At 40.7% G+C, this 18,320-nt stretch overlaps 1 protein-coding gene across 3 annotated transcripts in view; it reads left to right on the forward strand.

Moving 5' to 3' along the window:
* DNAAF9 (dynein axonemal assembly factor 9) overlaps window positions 1-18,320 on the forward strand; it is a 173,094-nt gene that overhangs the window by 110,801 nt on the left and 43,973 nt on the right. For all 3 annotated transcript variants that reach the window (XM_010811460.4, XM_010811461.4, NM_001079598.2), the window contains 6 exons: window positions 9,624-9,727; window positions 13,996-14,142; window positions 15,345-15,433; window positions 15,851-15,952; window positions 16,197-16,314; window positions 18,056-18,144. In XM_010811460.4, coding sequence (XP_010809762.1) covers window positions 9,624-9,727; window positions 13,996-14,142; window positions 15,345-15,433; window positions 15,851-15,952; window positions 16,197-16,314; window positions 18,056-18,144 — 649 coding nt within the window. The remainder of the gene's footprint in view (window positions 1-9,623; window positions 9,728-13,995; window positions 14,143-15,344; window positions 15,434-15,850; window positions 15,953-16,196; window positions 16,315-18,055; window positions 18,145-18,320) is intronic.

The raw sequence follows: 18,320 nt of genomic DNA on the forward strand, positions 1-18,320 counted from the left end.
ATCCCAGGAGCCTGCTTTAGAGTTTACCACATACACCTATATCCCTAAACAATGTCTTATTTTTTAATTAAATATAAATTAGAATCATACTCTGTCGTATTCTTCTGGGATTTGCCTTTTTTACTCAGTATTCTGATCCTCAGATTCATCCAGATTGTTTTGTGTAGTCATATAGTTGATTCATTTTCATGATTCCATAGGATTGCTTTGTGTGAAGATATGCTGTTTATCCTTTTGACTCTTGGTGGACATTTGGGTTCTTTATAGTTTTTCGCTGTTGTAGACAGTGCTGTTGTGAGCATTTTCATATATGTCCCTTGGTGCACCTGGCACTAGATAGTGCCTTGCAACACGTCTTTCTTGCTGTATCTAAAGACGTAATTGCCGTCTATTTTATCTCAGTCCTCTGACTTCCCTGCTACATTTCTGGCTGGTTGTATCAACAGCACTGAGATCTCTGGTATGTTGGTCCTCCCTTAATGTTTGCCACTATGATTGCTTCAAGTTTTGATATCTCTTTGTGTGGAATTTTCTGTGCTTTGCCCCCAAATAAAGTCAGCCACTCTGACAAGCCTGCCTCACTCCCTCATAAGACTTCTGCACCATGGAGCTGGAAGAGAGGTAATGTGAATAGCCTCAAGCTAAAATATTCCAATTTCTACTATTTTTACCAAGTTTCAGTAGAATTCCTTGAATGCATCTCAGTTTTGTTGTATAACTTTGGTCTGTTACCAGAGTCCTTAACTTTTTGTTTTTGACAGTCAGTCCAGTTTTATGGCTGTTTCCTGGGGAGAGAATTTTCCAGACTCCTCACAGCCATTTCAGAAGTTCCAAACCCCAGGACTTCTGAAAAGATATTTTCACTTGGTAAAGAACTGTAGGTTGACCATTCCTTTCTGGGCTTTACAGATGTAGCTGTACTCCACTGTCTTCTTGCTTACATTGTTTCTGAGCAGAAATCTACTGTCATTCTTATCTCTGTTCCTTTCTATATAACTCCAGCTGCTTTGAAGATTTTTTCTTTTTATCATAGATATTAAGCAGTTTGATCTTTATGTGACTGCTGTGGTTTGTTGCTTATCCTTGGGATTTATTTAGCTTCTTGAATCAATGGATTTAGAGTTTTCCTCAGACTTGAAAATTTTTTGCTCATTATTTCTTCAGTTTTTTCCCTTTGCTTCAAGGATTCCAATTACATACAATTGGCTGCCTAAAGTTGTCTCACCACTCCCTGATTCTCTGTACAATTATTTTTAGTCTTTTTTTCTCTTTGTGTTTTATTTTGCATATTTTCTGCATATTTTAATTTACTAATCTTTTGTTTTGCATTGTTGTTACAAGTTTTTTAAATTATCATTTGTTAATTGGAACAGAAGGTGCTGGATGGTGAGCCAGGTCCAACAAAAGACCACTAAAGAAATTGAAATAGAGAAGCGTATTATTCACAAATCCAGGAGGAAGTATATGGGATGCGCTGATGGGTCACACAGACAAACAGGGGAGAGGGGTCAAAGCAAGGTTCGGGCTAGACCTGGGGTATGTGCCTTAATTAAAGTCTGTGGGTGGAGTGCTTTGAGTTTTCCCAGGCTAAGGCCAAACTGGCCCATTCAAACCAAAGAGAGTGGAGGTTTTGGTAAGCTCCATGGGGTGATGAAGTCAATTTGACTATATAAGGGGCACACAAGGGGAAGACACTAAGGATTCGGGGAAGACTTTTGATGACAAGGGCTGCTGGGAAAGTCTTATTAGGAACTTACATTTGCTTGTGACTCTGCAGGCTGTTGTCTAGGACATGTGCTTACATGAAGAGCCCATAGTGTCAGTTTAAGGCCTGTGCAGGCCACGTGGCCATACTAAATGAAATCTGAGGCAGCAGTACCATGGAATAGCTAACCTCTCAAGAATTGTCTCATGTCATTAGTCTCACTCAGTGTTTTTTTTTTCTTCTCAGGAAATGTATTTTTCATCTCTAGAAGTTCTGTTTAGATCCTTTTTACATCTTTCACGTCTCAAGTTAGCATAGTTCTGTCTTTCCTCTAGCCTTGAACTTATGTGATACAATTATAATAATTGTTATATTTCTCTTCTAGTCTTATCTCGGCCTTTCTTTTTAAGTTTTGTCAGGCAGGAGGCAGAGTAGCATTTAGTTTAGAACTAATTTTACCCCAGTACTGAGTCAAAATCCTTCTGAGATCTCTAGCTGCCATCCCTATAAAGCATGAGGTTTTCCACTGTGGCTGGTAGGAATGGGCAGAACAGTGCAAGGTATGAATTGATATTCATTATTTTACATGGGCATATCCATTTTTTTCTAGCATCATTTGTTGAAAAGACTCTCCTTTTACTTTAAATTGTCTTTGTACCTTTGTTGAATATCAGTTGACTATATATCTACTATCTTCTACAAGCCTAGTGAATGGTTGACACTCAGGCAGCGCTTTCATTATTCCTGTAGCAATTTACAGATTCAGAGTATTTTTTCCATCAGACAGAGATTATTTAGCAATGAGGAGCAGAGATGCTAATACCATTGACGCATAAAGTCTGAGAATTCTGGTGACCAAGCTTTCACTTTCCTGTGATGGGAAGGCCCAGACAGTGGCCATCTGTTTGATTATGTACCCTCTCATGTGTTCCCTTGGGCCCATATGAACTGTTGAAGGACACTTTAAAAGAAACTTCTCTATAGTACTGACCATGAATGAATTAGACAGCATATACCTACAACATACATAATACCCGTAGTTGCATGTTACCTATGGTGTAGATGACTCTCAGGAATAGGATGTTGAAAGAGGTAAGCAAGTCACAGAATAAATGTGTGCTAAGATTCCATCCGTATGAAAGTAAAACAGACAAGACTAAGTCATATATAGTTTATAGATACATTGAAGTATGGTGAAACTGTATAGAATTTGGGATGTTGGTTCCCTTTCAGTGGAAGAGTATGTTTGAGGAAGAACACTCAGGAGGCTTCAAAGGCACGAGGAATACTTGATTTCTTAGGCTGAGTGGTGCAGTCTAGGCATCAGGGGTTGTTGTTTTGATTTTTTTTCTTTAAACCATATGTGTGTACTTCACATACTGTCATACATACAGAATGAAGAGTATCCACCCATTGCATCATATTTTCCCAGCAGTGATAGTGTTCCCTATTTATACAGGCTGGGCCATTGGAGGATTTTTATTTGTACAGCCTGTTGTCTGAAAGAGAAAAAGCCAAATTTTTATCATTAATGCTTGGTGTCTTATTTTTCCCTGAGGGCTCATTCCTCTCCTGTTAGACTTCTGGGGATGTAGAAGTCAATAGTAGTCCTGATGTAGTCCCCTTGCTCCTTGGGTACTGAGTGTGAACTTCCTCTTACCTTGAGTTTTCAGACTCACAGAATAGAGAAGGAATGACGGAGCCCATCAAGCAAGGCACCAATGATTAGATAAGAAGACAGTGTTCAGAAGACCTTAGGATTTGGCTCCCACAGTCACTGAGAAGCCCCTACAAAAGCATATCCCATCAGACCACAGTTTGACAGTCATGAGTCCAGAACAGATACCTAAAGCATTACTACTTCAAGTGGATTGGGATCTGAGAGACCAGGGCACTGGCACCAGACCACCCAGTGATGGACTTCAGTTATCTCACATGTTACTATTCCCAGAGCAAAACTAATGGGTAGCTGTGACATCAGTCTCTGCACCGGTACTATAATCAGCTCTTGTGTACTGAGTCCTTGCCCTGGATCAGGCCCCATAGTGAGTGCTTTTCCATACTTGTGAATTTCTCCCTTCCTCTTTTCCATTTTGTTTTGAGGCTTCAGAATCTAGAGGGAGAAAAAGTGCTGGAGATGACCTCCCTGATCTGCCTCTTTTCCCATCATCCCAGTGACTATGTGGAATATGCCAACTTTCAGATCTGTGCTCTTTTCTGGAAGCTTTGGAGTGATTTTGAGGTTTGTCTAGGAGGTCTTTAAGTTGGTACTTGTTCTTAAGAAGCTTCACATTAGAGATACGTAGGTAGACAGTGACCCCAGGACATGGAAGAGCCCAGAAGCAGTAGGTAGGGAACAGTTTCTACCTGATTACACCTGTTGATCCCTCTCTGTAACAGTAGGTAAAGCCATCTTGTAGCTGGAGTTTATGAAGTTGTGGTGTTAGGAGAGTGCTGAGGGTTTTGGCCATGCCCTGGAGGAATTGGTAGACAGAGGTAGCAATGGTGGGACTGCCAGGCAGCACTTGAAGACTTTTTGAGATTGAGGAAGCAGAGAAGGTACCTCATCCAGTTAGCAGCAGATGGGCTGTGGAGAGAGCAAAGGTGAAGGAAAAGTGTAAGAGAACTGAAGTGGCCAGCGTGTACAATGCTCTGGCGTCAGACAAACCTGTGTTCTGTACTTGCCTCCACTAACAAGTAGTTCTGTGACTTTTGGGAAGATCTCGCTAAACTTTGAGTTTCCCCATCAATTCTCTAAGAATACTATTCTCTCCCACTGGTAGTTGCAAAGATGCAAAACTATAATGTATATGACATGCTATGAGTAAAATCTATTCCCATCCCTGTCCCTGTGGATCAGCCCTGGGTATAGTTGAGAGGAAAGTCAAATTTTTGAGCAGTAAGAGAAAATGAGGTAACCAAAGGCTTTGAAGGCTCAGTGACATCACAGAATGAAGTTTGGGGAGTGAGATAGTTAAAAGGATGACGCCATACTGTAGTCAGAGATTAGGTTCTGGAGCTGAAGATTTCAGAAGTTAAGACATTCTGGGTGCTGCTTTACTGCTGTGGAGCTGGGATTGAGGAGCAGCAAGGCCAGATCTCAGAGGGAAAGGGAGTATTGGCTTCGGAAAAGAAGACTGAGCACATTCAGAAGCTATTTAAAGTGTTGTGGCATAATTAGGAGGGCAGTAGATGTGAGCAGTGAAGGAAAGGAGAGGCTTGAGTCTCTAAGGGAGTGAAAGTGTTGTGCCAGAGGGGGAGGGAATGGTCTGGGAACAGCAGTGACAAACCTTGGTGTGAGTGCAGGATGAGGCTGGGGCATGAGGAACCCCCACTCAGGAGAGCCATAGGGCAAGACTGTGTGTAGGTGAGCCTAGGTTTTACTTGTTAGCGGGTGGGAACCTTATTGGACTTGAAGCATTGAGTGCTTTGAACTGGGCTGGTTGGTAAGAATGCCATTAGTTCCCTCTGACTACTCATCTAGTTCGTCAGTTGATATTCAGATTTCAAACCTTCTTCTTGTACCTAAAAACTGCCTCCACCTCTCGCATTCCTCCCCACACCTCATTAATACACACACACAAGCACACATACTCACTAGGCCCCTCTGTGCCTCCTGAAACCCCACCTCCTCAGGAAACCTTCAAAACTTGGCCTTTGCTCTTCATATCATTATAGCCTTCCAGAGCTTTGGGGCTAACTTTTTAGAACTGCAACTCAAGGAATCAATCCCTCTTCTTAGTCTCATGTCCTCTGCCTTGAAAAAAAAAGTGAAAGTGAAGTTACTCTGCTGCTGCTGCTGCTGCTGCTGCTGCTAAGTCGCTTTAGTCATGTCCGACTCTGTGCGACCCCATAGACAGCAGCCCACCAGGCTCCCCCGTCCCTGGGATTCTCCAGACAAGAACACTGGAATGGGTTGCCATTTCCTTCTCCAATGCATGAAAGTGAAAAGTGAAAGGGAAGTCGCTCAGTCGTGTCCAGCTCTTCGCGACCCCATGGACTGCAGTCCACATGGCTCCTCCGTCCATGGGATTTTCCAGGCAAGAGTACTGGAGTGAGGTGCCATCGCCTTCTCCGGAAAGTGAAGTCACTCAGTCGTATCTAATTCTTTGCAACCCCATGGACTGTAGCCTATGAGGCTTCTCTGTCCATGGGATTTTCCAGGCAAGAGTACCGGAGTGGGTTGCCTTTTCCTTCTCCAGGGGGTTGCCTTTTCCTTCTTCAGGGGATTTTCCCAACCCAGAGATCAAACCCAAGTCTCCCACATTGCAGGCAGATGCTTTACTCTCTGAGCCACCAACTTTGCCTTAGCATACTGGTGGTATTCCCTTAGCCTTGCCTTGAGCTCTAAGGAACACTATTTCTTCTCTGTGAAAGCATGAAAAGAAAGGCTATTACAGGAACAGAAAGTATCCAGCTTGGACCAGTTCCAGAGAACAACTTTACCTAGTAGTCTTATGGGTGCCCTGGTTGTGTCATTTGGTTCTCCAAAGCAAGCCCAGGCCCAGCCTTAATCCTTATTACCTTCATTGTCCATCATTCTGTGATCTACTCAGTAGGGCCTGTATTGAGCTGCTTTGTAACCTTGGCTGCCTAGGAAGCAAGCAGCTCTCCTTAAATCTGAATCCTTGTCATAAGAAACCCACACTCAGTGTCTATGTCCCACCCATCTTGTTTTTGGGAATTACAGAACAGCAGCCTCCAGTAGAACACACTTGTTGCCCAACGCACATGTTCCTATGCTGGCAAGGGGCCCTTCAGCACCCTTCACCAGTCCTCAACAGCTGAGGCCACAGTGCTCTTTCTTGGGCCTTAAGTGAGAGATGTGGTCTCTTCAGAGCTGAGCCAGCTTCTGCCAAAATAGAAGAAAGGAGCATCTGTTAACTTAGTAATGGAGCAGACATACCCAAAGTCTTTTTTAGTATATTTTCCTGGAAGACACACATATGTGAATGTGAATTTTGCTTCGCTTCATCAGCTGGTAGCTTATTCACTTGTTTTTTCTGATTCTTATTGCAAAGACTGTATCTGATGCCTCATTTCTCTCTGAGGCCCTCAGAGGATACATGGCTTTCTCAGAGCAGAGGGCTCAGCATAAAGATTGTTTTTATTTTTTTAATATATATATTACTGAAATATATATGACTTACACTGTTTCAGGTGTGCAGCAAGGTGATTTAGTTATACAAATACACATAATTATTTTTGAAATTATTTTCCATCATAGGTTATTACAAGATATTGACTATGGTTCCCTATGCTGTACAGTAAACCTTTATTGCTTGCTGCACATCTATTTTTTAATTAGAAATCTAGCATTCTATTCATACTAACTCAAACAAATGGAATCAGAATGTCAAAATTTTTTTAGTTAGGCAAAAACTCATCAGTTTTCTAAAATATACATATTTATATATATGTATACAAAAGCTTTTCTACTACACTTGATAAAGGCTTGAGAAAGAACATAAAAAAAAAGATACGAAAAAAAAAGATGGAGCAGTTGGAGAAAATAATAATGAAACGGAAGCACTGAATATGAAATAGAAAAAGTGAAACAAACTAGATAAAAGTAATTACAGTCCAGTTGTTTTTAAACATGACTGCTCATTAGAAACATATCTGGAGCTCTGGAGAAAAAAAACAATACCAGAGCAATTTTATTCTTCAAAATATTTCAGGATAATTCTAATATGCATCTGGATTTTAAAAAGTTATTACAGGTTTTTCTGTTAGATCCTAGTTTTGGTGATACAGAGTTCTATTATTTTTCTGTTGATCGATCATGATACAATGGTATTAAATGAGTAATAGTTATATAATCACAACAGTAAAAGACATTTATCAGTTTTCACAATCAATAGCCAGGCAAAAAATAAAATATAATTGCAAGCCATAATGGGAACATGATTAACTTAACAATATAAAGTAATTATATACAATTTGGGGGGTCAAGCAGAGTGATGTGGTAAGTGGAAGTGCATGCATTTCACTTTTTCAGCCAGCCAGCCAGTCTATGTCTTTTGGTTGGTGCATTTAATACACTTATGTTTAAAGTAATTATAGATATGTATGGTCCTATTACCATTTTTTTAATTGTTTTGGGTTTATTTTCTGTAGGTCTTTTCCTTCTCTTGTGTTTCCTGCCTAGAGAAGTTCCTGTAGCATTTGTTGTAAAGCTGGTTTGGCGGTGCTGAATTCTCTTAAGTTTTGCTTGTCTGGAAAGCTTTAGATTCCTCTCTGTCAAATCTGAAGGAGAGTCTTGTTGGGTAGAATATTCTTGGTTGTAGGTTCTCCCCTTTCATCACTTTAAATATGTCATTCCATTCCCTTTTGGCTTGTAGAGTTTCTGTTGAGAAATCAGCTATTAGCCTGCTGGGAGTTCCCTTGTATGTTATTTGTTATCTTTCCCTTGTTGCTTTTAATATATCATCTCTGTCTTTAGTTTCTGTCATTTTGATTATTGTGTGTCTCGGTGTGTTCCTCCTTGGGTTTATCCTTCCTGGGACTCTCCGTGCTTCCTGGACTTGGTTGACTGTTTCCTTTCCCATGTTTGGGAAGTTTTCAGCTATTATCTCTGCAGATACTTTCTCAGGTTCTTTCTCTCTCTCTCCTCCTTCTAGGACCTCTATAATGTGAATGTTGGTGTGTTTAATGTTGCCCAGAGTTCTCTTAGGCTGTCTTCATTTCTTTTCACTCTTTTTTCTGTATTCTGTTCTGTAGCAATAATTTCCACCATTCTGTCCTCTAGGTCATTTATGCATTCTTAGTTATTCTGCTATTGATTCCTTCTACATATTATTCATCTCTGTTTATTCTTTAGTTCTTCTAGGTCTTTGGTAAACATTTCTTGCATCTTCTAATCTTTGCCTCCATTCTTTTCCTGAGACCCTGGATCATCTTCATTATCATTTTTCTGAATTCTTTTTCTGGAAGGTTGCCTATCTCCACTTCATTTAGTTGTTTTTCTGGGATTTTATCTTGTCCCTTCATCTGGGACATAACTTTCTGTTTTTTCATCTTGACTAACTTTCTGTAATATGTTTTTGTTATAGCTGCTGTGAGACTGTGCTTCTTCTTGCTTCTTCTGTCTGCCCTCTGATGGATGAGGTTAAGAGTCTTGTGTAAGCTTCTTGATGGTAGGGACTGGTGATGAGAAAAACTGTCTTGCTCTGGTGGGCAGGGCCTTGCCCAATAAAGCTTTAATCCAATTATCTGCTGATGGGTGGGGTTGCACTCCCTCCCTGGTGGCTGTTTGGGCTTCCACAAGAAGGCCTCCAGCACTAACAGGTAGTTTTGCTTCAGTCTCCTATGGGGTCACTGCTCCTCTCCTCTGGGTCTTGGTGCATGCAAAATTTTCTTTGTGCCCTCCACAACTGGGGGGTCTGTTTCTCCCAGTCCTGTGGAAGGCCTGTAATCAAATCCTTCTGGCCCTGAATGCCAGATTCCCTGGGGATTCCCGGTCCCTTTTTCAGATCCCTAGGCTGGGAAGCCTGACATGAGGTTCAGAACCTTCACAATAGTGCAAGAACTTCTTTGGTATTATTGTTCTCCAGCCTGTGAGTCACCAACCTGGCAGGTATGGGATTTGATTTTATCATGATTGCACCCCTCCTACCATCTGCTGGGCTTCTTTGTCTTCGAATGTGGGATATCTTTTTTTGGTGGGTTCCAGCGTCCTCCTGTTGATGGCTGTTCAACAGCTAGTTGCAATTTTGGTGCTCTCACAGGAGGAGATGAGCACACGTCCTTCTACTCCACCATCTTGAACCAGAAGCTCAAGATTGTTTAACTTAAGCACTGCAGAAGATCTCTAGTTACCACTCTGGCTTGCCCTAGGACCTGCAGGAAGAACACTTTGATACTGGCCACTAGGATCCAGCCCTCGGAGCTCTGACCAGCTCTCTTTTCCTTCCAGGAAAAGTACATTTCTTCTCTAATGGCCTTCTGTTTTCTGATCGTCATCACGGAAATATCATCATTTCCAAGGACCACATGAATTCCATTTTGTTCTATGATGGGGTAGGTGTTTTACAATCCAAGTTTTGATGTTCAGAAAGATACTCACACTTCTGAGGGTAAAATCAAATAACTCCCTGTCCCTCTGTCACTACAAGTCAATGGCTTAGGAACCAGCACTGCCCTTGAGGCAGGCAAGCAGGCAGGGAAGTCATGGAGAGAGAAGCTCTTGTCAGCCTCATCAACCCTGCCACTTTATAAAGGAGTTAAGTATAAATGACTTCCTGGTCAAGAGGGCCAGCAGCTACCCATGCCCAATTAACTTATCTCAAAGAAGACCAGCTGAAGGTGGCCTCCAGTAACCCTTCACAGATAGCCTCCGACCCAGAGACACAAAGACTCACCCACTTAAGAACTGGAAAGAAACAGCTTCCTGTGACATTTTTGGGGTTTCACTCACTTGTTGAACATGAGAAAGAATTATAAGAAAGCCTGAAAGGAAGAGAAATAACTAATTTTCTCCTTGAAGGCTTAGTTCCACCCCCTCTCATACTCAGAATTAACCTCCAGCTCTATGAAAGTTCTACTCCCAGAACCATCCTTTAATTCTATAGTCTGCAACAACAAGTCCCCCTTCCCTTGTGGGGATGTGGGTAGCTGTGAGTTTTCCCCTAGCCTGTACTCTCTGGCCAGGGCATGGCTCATCGTAGTACGACCCCAGAGCAGAGGGCAGGCTGTCCACCCTGCAGGGTCTCAGCCTCAAAACCAGCTTGTTTCGGAGCCGGGAAAGAGACCAGGTGAAGTGGTTTGGTCAAATAGTGCTGAAAATAAATTCTGTTATCAAGTTAGAAAGAGTTCTTTCTTCCATAGAACTTAAGGCTGTTCAAAAATGTAGGCAGACCGTCCAGACAGATTAGATGGTCCTGTTAGGTGAAGGCTTTAATATTAGGTTAAAGAGTCTTCCAACATCAGGAAAGAAAGGATGAATCTTAAGTGCTGGTATAATAAATTACTGCATTTTGGGGTGAGGGCTGGGTTTTAACTCATATCAAAAGTCAAAATGTACTTTTGAGAAAAGTAAAATATTTTAAAATTTCATAAGTAGAATATAGCTATTAATTATTTTCTTATGGTGAGAGCTTTTTAAAATTTAATATTTGTTTTATATTGGTGTATAGTTGATTTACAGTTTACAGTAGTTTCAGCTGTATAGCAAAGTGATTGAATTGTATACTGCATATATCTATTTCAGATTCTGATAACTTTTAAGATCTACTCTCTTAGACATGTATATTATTAAATGGTCACCACAATAAGTCCAGTTAAGAATATAAAAAAGAATATTTATTAAATTTTTAGGGACAGGAAGACATTCTAATCTTAAGCTTAGAAATGACTCAAGAAATTCTAAAGAAAAAGTTTGTTAAATTTGATTACTTAAGGATTTTTTCAATTTTTGCTGATAGTTTATTGAAGTATACTTTAAATGCAATTAACTAGCTACAAGGACTTAGTGTACAATGCAGGAAATGTAGCCAATATTTTATATTAACTATAAATGAATTATAACCTTTAAAAATTGTGAATCACTATGTTGTACACCTAAAATTTATATAGTATTGTACATCAACTATATCTTAAAAAAGCATGTGAAAGATCTAATACTCTTATATTGATTACATTTAAAATAATACTTTAGATATGTTAGATTAAATAAAATATACATACAATTAACTGTATCCATTTAAAGTTTTGACAGATGTATATACTCATGAAACCACTAGCATAGTCAAGATACAGATTTTTGTCATGCCCAACCCTCCCAGAAGTTTTCTAATACCTTTTTGTAGATCATATTTCTCCCCAACTTCTGGCTTCAGGCAACCACTTACTAGCTTTCTGTCATTGTAGATTAGTTTGCATTTTCTAAAATGTTATATAAGTGGACATCATACATTCTGAACCCTTTTGAGTCTAGCATTTTTCACTCAGCATGGTTTTTAAGGTTCATCAGTGTTGTGTGTATCAATAGTTTTTCCTTTTTATTGCTTTTTTGATGAGTAGTATTCCATTGTATAGATAAGAGCATAAAGTTTATCAGACTAATAATTTAAATCTCTACAAAATATTCAAAGCAAAAGCACAAACCAGGAAAACCATTTTTAGTGATTTTTTTTTAAATGAGTTAATATTTCATTTCTGTGACGAGCTCTGTCTTTACCAACATGAAAGCACTGAGTGCCAAATCATGGGCGTTCAGAGGACCTGAGGTTAGTTAACAGATATGTGGAAGCACAATAGATACAGCCTTACACTACCGTGTATAACAGTAAGTTAATAACGAGTAGATAAAAGGTACAGTAGACAAAAGGTGAGGTGGGATTGATAATATGGAATGTCCAGTCATAGTGGTGGGCTGAGAGGGGAGTGGGATGCAGTCTTTGAAAATGCTGACAGATAGTTTACAACAACATGGTAGATACTAATGGTAAATTTAAGTTTTAAAAGCAAGATACGGAGCTGTAAAAGTAAGTATGACTTCCCAGTCATAGAAAAGGGACTCAATGAACAGGAACAGAAGACTAGAAGGTTAAACAACCAAAAAGGTTGTTTAAAAAACAGTTTAAAAAAAGGTTGCATTTCCATACCCCACTGTGAATAATCTGAAAAGGTTCTTAAGAAAACAAGCTAACAGTGTTAGCTGTAGTTGAAGTTGAGTGATGGGACTTGGGATTAATATTTTAAACCTTTTTTCTGTATTTTATTTTTATATTTTTCTCAAATTTTTATTTCATAATGAATATGACTTTCATTATCAAAACTTAAATATTAAAAAACTCTGTCCCCTAATATCAGAAACAAGACAGAAATACTTGTTTTTGCCATGTCTATTCAACATGGTATTGGTGGAAGTCCTAGTGAGAACAAGTTAGGCAAGAAAAAGAGATGAGGCATTTAATTGGCCAAAAAAAGAAGTAAAATTAGCTCTCTTCATGGATGACATGCTTTATATGTAGAAATTCCTTAAGACTACATACACAAACTATTAGAATTAATAAATTTACCAGCGTTTCAGAATAGAAAATAAACAGTTTAAAAAAAGGTTGCATTTCCATACCCCACTGTGAATAATCTGAAAAGGTTCTTAAGAAAACAATTTCAATAAATTTAACTGAGGAATTGAAAGATTTAAACACCAAAACCCACAATGCATTGCTGAAAGAAAGAAGACCTAAGTAAATGGTAAGACATCCCATGTTCATGGATTGGAAGACTTAATATTATTAAATAACAGTACTACCCAAAGCAACCTATAGATTCCTATTGAAATCTCAATGGCATTTTTTGAAGAAATGAAAAATCCCATCCTGAAATTCTTATGGAATCTCAGGGAAAACCCCACGCCCACCCCCTGCCCAAGTAGTCAAAGCAGTCTTTAAAAGAAGAAAGTTGAGGACTTCCCTGGTGGTTCAGTGGTAAAAAATCTGCTTGCCAGTGACGGAGACATGGGTTCAACCCCTGGTCCAGGAAGATACCACATGCCTTGGAGCAACTAAGCCTGTACCACAACTATTGAGCCTGTGCTCTAGAGCCCAGGAATCGCAATTACTGAGCCCTCTCACTCCAACTACTGAAGCCTAAGTGCCATAAAGCCTGTGGTATTGGCATAAGATCAGATGTATAGACCAGTGGAACAGAATAGAGAGCCCCCAAAGAAAGTCTTGCATATATGGTCAAAGGTTTTCAACAAAGGTGCCAAGATCATTCAGTTAAAAAAGACAGTCTTTTCAACAGACAGTGCTGGGAAAACTGGATGCATGCCTGGGTGCTAAGTTGCTTCAGTTGTGTCTGACTCTCTGCAACCCTATGGACTATAGCCTGCCAGACTCCTCTGTCCATGGAATTTTCCAGGCAGGATTAAGCAACAGTTTCTTGGATTTGACACTGAAAGCAGAGACAACAAAAGAAAAATATATATAAATTGGACTTTATTAAGTCCAGTTTAAAACTTCTCCACATCAAAAGTCACTATCAAGAATGTGAAAAGCAACTCACAGAATGGGAGAAAATACTTGCAAATCATTTGTCTGATAAGGGACTAATACCCTAGAAAGAGAGATAATATTTTCAGTTCAGGAGAAAAGACTGTGTACTTCCCGTATCTCCTAAAACTGGGTGTTGGCAGGAACTTCCGTAACTGAATCCCAGTGAACCACACAATGTGAAAATAATTGGACTGACATTCACCATATGTGTTCTGACATTAGATGTAAGGGCTAAATTCCTGCAAAATGGCTTTTCTCAGTGATGTTCCCTCTGTTTCTCTTCAGGATTCCACCAGTGTTGTTGCTGCCCTTCTGATAGACTTCAAAAGTTCATTGCTTCCCCATCTTCCAGTTTATTTCCATGGATCAAGCAATTTTCTGATGATTGTCCTTTTCCCCAAATCCAAGATATACCAAACATTTTACTCAGAGGTAACATCAATCATTATTCAGCAAAACAATTACTACCCTTTTTCCTAGCAATTTAATTGGTATGGCAGTGTCTTAGGGCTAACAGTGAGGTGATGAGAGGGAGAGTTGGGAAGGGCTGCTGTGAGTGTAGCTGCTTCTAATCTCTTTGGGTCCTGGAATAGTGCTCTTGCCATTAAAAGATGAGAGCCTAAAGGAACTGAACAGAAGGCTTTTTAGCTTCTAAGAAAAATCTTCTTTTTTGCTAATTAGACTTATTTCCCTGTTAGCTACTTTATTGAGTTGTTGGGCCCTACCTACTGGATCAGAGCTTGCTGTGCTGTGCTGTGATTAGTCGCTCAGTCATGTCTGACTCTTCGCGACCCCATGGGCTGTAGCCCATCAGGCTCCTCTGTCTGTGGGGATTCTCCAGGCAAGAATACTGGATTGGGTTGCTATGCCCTCCTCCAGAGCTTCCTACCCCACCCCAAAATGTCCTTCTCCATGGTTCATAGGCCCTGCCCTTGTGAGTGGTTCCACCTGGCAGGCTGCACACTATAGCTTGTCAGCACAGATTGCATGAGTGAGGGAGCTCACCAAGAACTACACAGCTTACTTAGAGACCAAGCAGTAACCAGAGTCATACAAATGGTCAGTCTCATTCTGGTGGAGATGCTTGGAAAGGTGTGACTCAGCAGTTTTTGAGAGGATAGTCCCTCCCTCAGGACAGATACACAGAACATGGAAGAGGCAAGAACCAGCCTTGGCTCCAGAGTGGCTTTTAGGGCCAGTCTGTGTTTCTGTCTTACTGCCAGCTGATCTGTTACCTCCTTGTACTTGTCTTTTCAGTCTAGGAACCTAGAGATTCTCTTCAGCCATTCCTCTGCCTCTAGGCAGGAGTTGCTTGAACTGCTCCTGTCTGGCCCTGTCACCAGGGAAGAACGTGTCCCTGCTGCCAGAACAGTATTACGTGATACCCTCCTCTCTGTTTCCTGTTCTCTTAAGGAGCAGAATCCCTGGGAGAGGAACTCAGAAAGAAATTCTAGTTTGTAAAAATACAGAACAGAATTGCTTCAGGCCTCTATTTTTGAAACAAACTTGTTTGTTATGATGGTTTTTCTCTGTACTGACAGTCTAGATTTTCAGCAGCCATCAAATCCCCATGTGGGTTCCATATCCTGTTGTTGGGTTTAAAGTGTTCTTTGCTCTAATTCTGTTTTGTTTAGGTCTTCTCCCCCTGGCAACAGCAGACTAACTCAGGGCTGTCTTTAAAAGTGATCCAGGAAGATGGATTATCTGTGGAACAAAAGAGATTGTAAGTGGCTGCCTTCAGTGTTTATGCTAGCTTCCCTAGGCTGTGTGTGTCTGCTGTCTCTGCAGGATGACTTGCATTATGTAACACAGAAGTCCTGGCTTCTGAAAGGGCCAACACAGTCATTTCAGTGCTGCCAGTTTGCAGGTAGTCAGTGCTCTTAGGGAACAGAAGTCAAGACAGATGAAGTCCACCAAGAATCAGAAAACCATAGTATTACAAAGGTTTCAGGCTAAGCTTTCTATGTGGGCAAACCAGTCACCCTGTATTAACACCGAATTTTGCTTAAGTCAGTGAGATGCTTCTTTTCAAAGTGTTGACTGTCACAAGACTTTGGCTTAAAAATATCAGAACGAGTTATGTAAAGTATGTGTGCTGTTGGGAGATGGAGTTCTAATCTGTGAACCTTTGATATTCCAGACACTCCAGGGCACAGAAGCTCTTCAGTGTCCTGAGCCATTCTGCTGGGGAGAAACAGAGTCCTCTAAAGCTACTCTCAGCTAAACTCCCAGAGCTGAACGGGTGAGCTCTGTTTTTCTGTTTCTTTTAATATATCAGAACTCTTGGTGTTGGTGCTTTCTAAGCTCCATTTTCTTTCTTTATAGCTTCTTAAGGATAATTATAAAAACACAACATACACAATTGTATTCGCTAGAGATAATCACTAAGGTTTCTGTTCAGCTATTAAATAAGTTTCTCATGTGAATGGGCACATTCAGAAAAGGCTGGTGATGGTAACATAATAGCACTGTCTTTGTTTTTCTAGGTTTCTCCAGCATTTTGCTGTCAGCAGCATTAGTCAGGAACCCGTGGTGAGGACCCATCTCCCTGTCCTACTGCAGCAAGCCGAAATCAACCCTATTCACAGAGTAGAAAATGATAAGGTATAGCAGCTCACCAAAAAAGCTGAGAATTTATGGGAGGATGATCCTGATAACCTACCCTTAATATTCATTGTCATTTACAAAAAGGAGCTCAGGCAGAGTCCCTTTTATAAGACTCTCCACCTCCTTGAATACTGATGTAATGATACACATGAAACCCCTTCTATACACTGACAGTGTACTGGCATCTACGTTAATGCCACCTGAGCCCCATGGCAGTGATGAAACCCTGCCATATTTCTGTGCCCTCCTCTTGCTTCTCCAGGTCTTCCAAACTCTTTGTCAGTACTCTCATGCTGTCAGCTCTTTCTGGTTATAAGGTCTTACGTGGCACACTGAGCTTAGTAAGGGGAAGGGCCTTATTAGTAAGAGCTTGCTAGCATCACCAGGATAACGTGACAGTTTATAAACACTGTCTTCACAAGAGTGGATTTTAATCTGCTCCTGCTTCATACTGCTCTCCTCTTGACCCCCCACCATTTCTTTGGAACTATATGTCATAATATGCTCAAAGAGGGCATTTATTTCTGTGCAAATCTAGAAGACACTTGGCTGCAAAAGGAAAGAGAAGCATTAAGTAGTTAGCAGGGAGGCCTGGCGTGCTGCGATTTATGGGGTCACAAAGAGTCGGACACGACTGAACAACTGAACTGAAGTAGTTATAAGCTTCATTTTTTCCCTTAAGCAAGAGTAAAAGTAAAAATTTTATATTTTAAATATTTTTAATATATATATTTTATATTAACAAAGTGCTATAGAACTGGCCTTGAAGTAAGAAGGTGTCTGGCTGTGAGCATGTTTGCTGGGATTTGAGAGGCTGAGGCCTGGATGCCGAGAAATGGGAACCAAGATGAGAAAATAAACAGAAAGTCAGTTACAGGGAGAACTGTCCACAGGTGCAGAAAGGGAATCAGACCAAGGGTCTGGTCAGAGGGGAGGTGGGAGAACTATTTCCCACAAAAGATGAGGAATCCATAGCCATCTCTGTGCTGATGTGACTAGTTCAAGTGGTGAGTGCCACCAAGCTGAATTTTAGTCCAGGCCTGTCCCAGTGAATCTTGTGTATTGTTAAATAAAACGCATGTAAAGGAGCCCTTGCCATGCTGTGTCACTGACATTGTTATCCTTCAGCAAGTACATGGTTCCCTTCCTCCTCTGCTTGACACCTTCTTTGTCAGTAGATTTCTTGAGTTGGAATGTCTCCCTACAGACAGCTCTGTTTTCATGTAGTCATGTGCCAAGGTTAAGAAAGTTCAACCTGGCTATTTTCCCCATTAAGACTGAGAAGTGCTTCTTGACCCAGTTTGTTTCTTTACATCAGGCCATGTGGCTTGAAAGGCACAGGCCGCTCACCTCTTTCACTGAGTTTACCACACCAATTTAGCCTATGACATTTTTGTCCCAGACCTCCTTTCCTCCCAGTATTTTCCGTTATACTTTTAACTGATCTAGTCACAACCTGCTCCATGGAAATTATCATGGTAACACTACATCGTATATGGTGTTTGCTGTGTGCCAGACACTGTTCCAAGCACCTTGTTTACATATATTAACTCAGTTAATCATCACAGCCACCCTGCAAGGTAGGTTCTATAGTGAACCCAAGGTCACATAGCTAGTGAATGCTGGTGCTGAGGTTTAAACCCACAGAACCTGGCTTAAGAAGTCAGTTCTCTTAACCTGTTACACAGTGCTGCCTCCCAGTTGAATCATAAACCCATATGGCTTTTCTTTCATGTAGGTAATTATCAGCATTGTAACTGGTCTCCCAGGCTGTCACGCCAGTGAACTCTGTGCTTTTCTGGTCACTCTGCATAAGGAATATGGCAGGTTAGTATGGCTACTGCCTTTGCTTTGGGGAAAGGGGTTCTATGCTTGCTGCCTATGCACTGGGAAACCTTCAGCATCCACTGACCTTTGGTGTAATTGATATTGGCACGGTGATCATCTATCCATTTGTTTAACACATTTATACTGAGTACTTTCTGTATGCGAGACACTGTTCT

The sequence above is a fragment of the Bos taurus genome, chromosome 13, assembly GCF_002263795.3.
Source record: "Bos taurus isolate L1 Dominette 01449 registration number 42190680 breed Hereford chromosome 13, ARS-UCD2.0, whole genome shotgun sequence".
NCBI classification, from domain to species: domain Eukaryota; kingdom Metazoa; phylum Chordata; class Mammalia; order Artiodactyla; family Bovidae; genus Bos; species Bos taurus.